Source organism: Limulus polyphemus, unplaced genomic scaffold (assembly GCF_000517525.1).
Source record: "Limulus polyphemus unplaced genomic scaffold, Limulus_polyphemus-2.1.2 Scaffold9261, whole genome shotgun sequence".
Lineage (NCBI taxonomy): Eukaryota > Metazoa > Arthropoda > Merostomata > Xiphosura > Limulidae > Limulus > Limulus polyphemus.
The window spans coordinates 3,720-6,490 of record NW_013674871.1 but is presented as its reverse complement, the minus strand read 5'-3'; the positions used below and the strand labels follow the sequence as shown (position 1 = coordinate 6,490).

Here is a 2,771-nt window from a genome sequence, read left to right as displayed (position 1 = left end):
GTGATTGTGAAAGTGACTGAAAAGCTAGAACCAGAAGAATGAATAGAATTATTCAGTTTTTTTTTTTAAACTTTCAGAGCCTCATCCTTCAGTGTGTTAAAGTTCTTTCAGGTAACTGTATGAGCCTAGTTGTTTCATGGTGAAAACTGACCAACTCTAAATTAACCCCTTTTAACATGCTGTCATATTTTATATCAGCTACTTGGAAGAGTATTGTTTGTCCATTATTTTCTTGAGATGTTTTTTATTTCTGATTTTGCTTCCTGTTACAGTTGTTTCCTCGGATTAGGTTGATAAAGATATACACGTATGAATACCGGATTAATAAGTTAGTAAAACTTGTTGCTTACCACACTGAGGAATTTCACACATCTCTTTTCGGACTTGCGGGTCAGCAATGAAACACCAGGGCTGACTTTCTGTTCGGCCAGGGTTACGGCAATAGTTATGTCCACCAGTCAGTTCTGGATGATCGGAGGTATGGTAGAAGATCTGATGACTCCAGTGTTGGCACTTGTGACCAGACACGGAGTAAGATAATGTACCACGATAGTCGTCTCCCATTCCCATGTAACATGTATGTTCTAAAACAAAGCAAGGCCATCAAGTTTATTAACAAACACCCTTTGTAACGAAAAATAAAGTTACATATCTTGATTAGTTTTACCAACTGAGAAGTTACGTTTATCTGTTTCATCCTTTAGGATCTTTAAAGGGAAATTAAATAACCATTTGGCCCGGCATGGCCAGGTGGTTAGGGCACTTGACTCGCAATCTGCGGGTCGCGAGTTCGAATCCCCATCACCCCAAACATACTCGCCCTTTCAGCTGTGGGGGTGTTATAATGTACGGTCAATCCCGCTATTCGTTGGTAAAAGAGTAGCCCGAGAGTTGGCGATGGGTGATGATGACTAGCTGCCTTCCCTCTAGTCTTACACTGCTAAATTAGGGAATGTTAGCGCAGATAGCCCTCATGTAGCTTTGCGCGAAATTCATAACAAACAAACAAACAAAGCATAAACATAGTCATCAAAAGGATGACAGACAGTGAAGAAAGTAATTCAAAGATTAGCATGGGACCTAAGACATCATTAAACTCAGTAAGTAAAACATGTGTAAAAAGGTAGAAATTATAACCTCAAGAAAGTTGAATAAGAAAAAAATTATGTTAAACTTTTCTACATGGTCTCAATATTTTCAAACTTAAACACGATAATAGCATTATATGGCATATAAAGGCCTCGATCTTCAAGAATGAACAAGCTTACTCGGACTAGTAACTTCTCTGAATAACACGCTACTTTTAATATTAATTATATTTTATTCATCCAAAAATTAACTCATTAGTACAATCATGAAAAGTTTGGCAATTTCTTATATCTCCAAAACTGCTCAACATGTAAAGATTTTGTAATTTGATTAATATACATAATTATAATTAACTGGTTATACAAAAAGATCACATCAGGGCTTGCTGGTTTATTTAATAGCCAAACTGCTACTTACTATCATTTTTCTGAATGGAATTAGGAACTCCGAGTCGTACACACGTTTCACTTGCTTTAGAACCAAAAGGTGGAAGATCCTCACATGTTGGAAGAATTTTCTGTTGACCAATCAGAGGATGTCTTTTAGCTATAGAATATTCTAGTCGACAGATGCTGTTTTCCAACACCTCGCACTCATCTCGACAAACATGACGCGGTTTGGGTGTTGATGCATTATCACAAAGTGGAAATGCGTAGAAGCAAAGTGAAGGAATGGCATACTTGTGGCACTCTGAGGAGACATCTTGTGAAGAAGCAATCACTGAAAACGCTGCCGCCAATTTTTCTTCCATAATCCCTTGACTGTGAATCGAACTCACAAAAACAGTTTTGTTAGTAAGAAATTTGGAGCATGTAGCACTACGATATACCTGGCATATTCCTTCGTCAAGGTTTCCGTCACTCAGATCAGGGAAACTGGTAAAAAGAAATCAGGGTATATCAAAAATAGAAAATATATTAAAATACAAGGGAAAACATCATCATAGGCTACTAAAAAAATGTACAGCTATATTTAATATGTTTGGGAGGGAACTAAACTAACAGTCCACTTCTATGTACCCGTCTACACTGTGCAGTCTAACAGTCCACTACTGTATACCAATCTACACTGTACAGTCTAACAGTCCACTACTGTATACCAATCTACACTGTACAGCCTAACAGTCCACTACTGTATACCAATCTATACTGTACAGTCTAACAGTCCACTACTGTATACCAATCTACACTGTACAGTCTAACAGTCCACTACTGTATACCAATCTACACTGTACAGTCTAACAGTCCACTACTGTATACCATCCTACACTGTACAGTCTAACAGTCCACTACTGTATACCAATCTACACTGTACAGTCTAACAGTCCACTACTGTATACCAATCTACACTGTAGAGTCTAACAGTCCACTACTGTATACCAACCTACACTGTACAGTCTAACAGTCCACTTCTATGTACCCGTCTACACTGTACAGTCTAAGAGTCCACTACTGTATACCAATCTACACTGTACAGTCTAACAGTCCACAACTGTATGCCAATCTACACTGTACAGTCTAACAGTCCACTACTGTATACCAATCTACACTGTACAGTCTAACAGTCCACTACTGTATACCAATCTACACTGTACAGTCTAACAGTCCACTACTGTATACCAACCTACACTGTACAGTCTAACAGTCCAATACTGTATACCAACCTACGCTGCACAGTCTACC

The 2,771-nt window shown here is 38.3% G+C and overlaps 1 protein-coding gene across 1 annotated transcript in view; it reads right to left on the bottom strand.

Annotated features, from left to right (window-relative positions):
* Positions 1-321: 321 nt before the first annotated feature.
* The window catches only part of LOC106475839 (inactive tyrosine-protein kinase transmembrane receptor ROR1-like), a 5,114-nt gene continuing 2,664 nt past the window's right edge, over positions 322-2,771 (bottom strand). The window contains exons 3-4 of the mRNA XM_013936512.1: positions 1,507-1,964; positions 322-584 (exon numbers count right to left, since the gene is read on the bottom strand). Of these exons, the coding sequence (XP_013791966.1) occupies positions 322-584; positions 1,507-1,964 (721 nt within the window). The remainder of the gene's footprint in view (positions 585-1,506; positions 1,965-2,771) is intronic.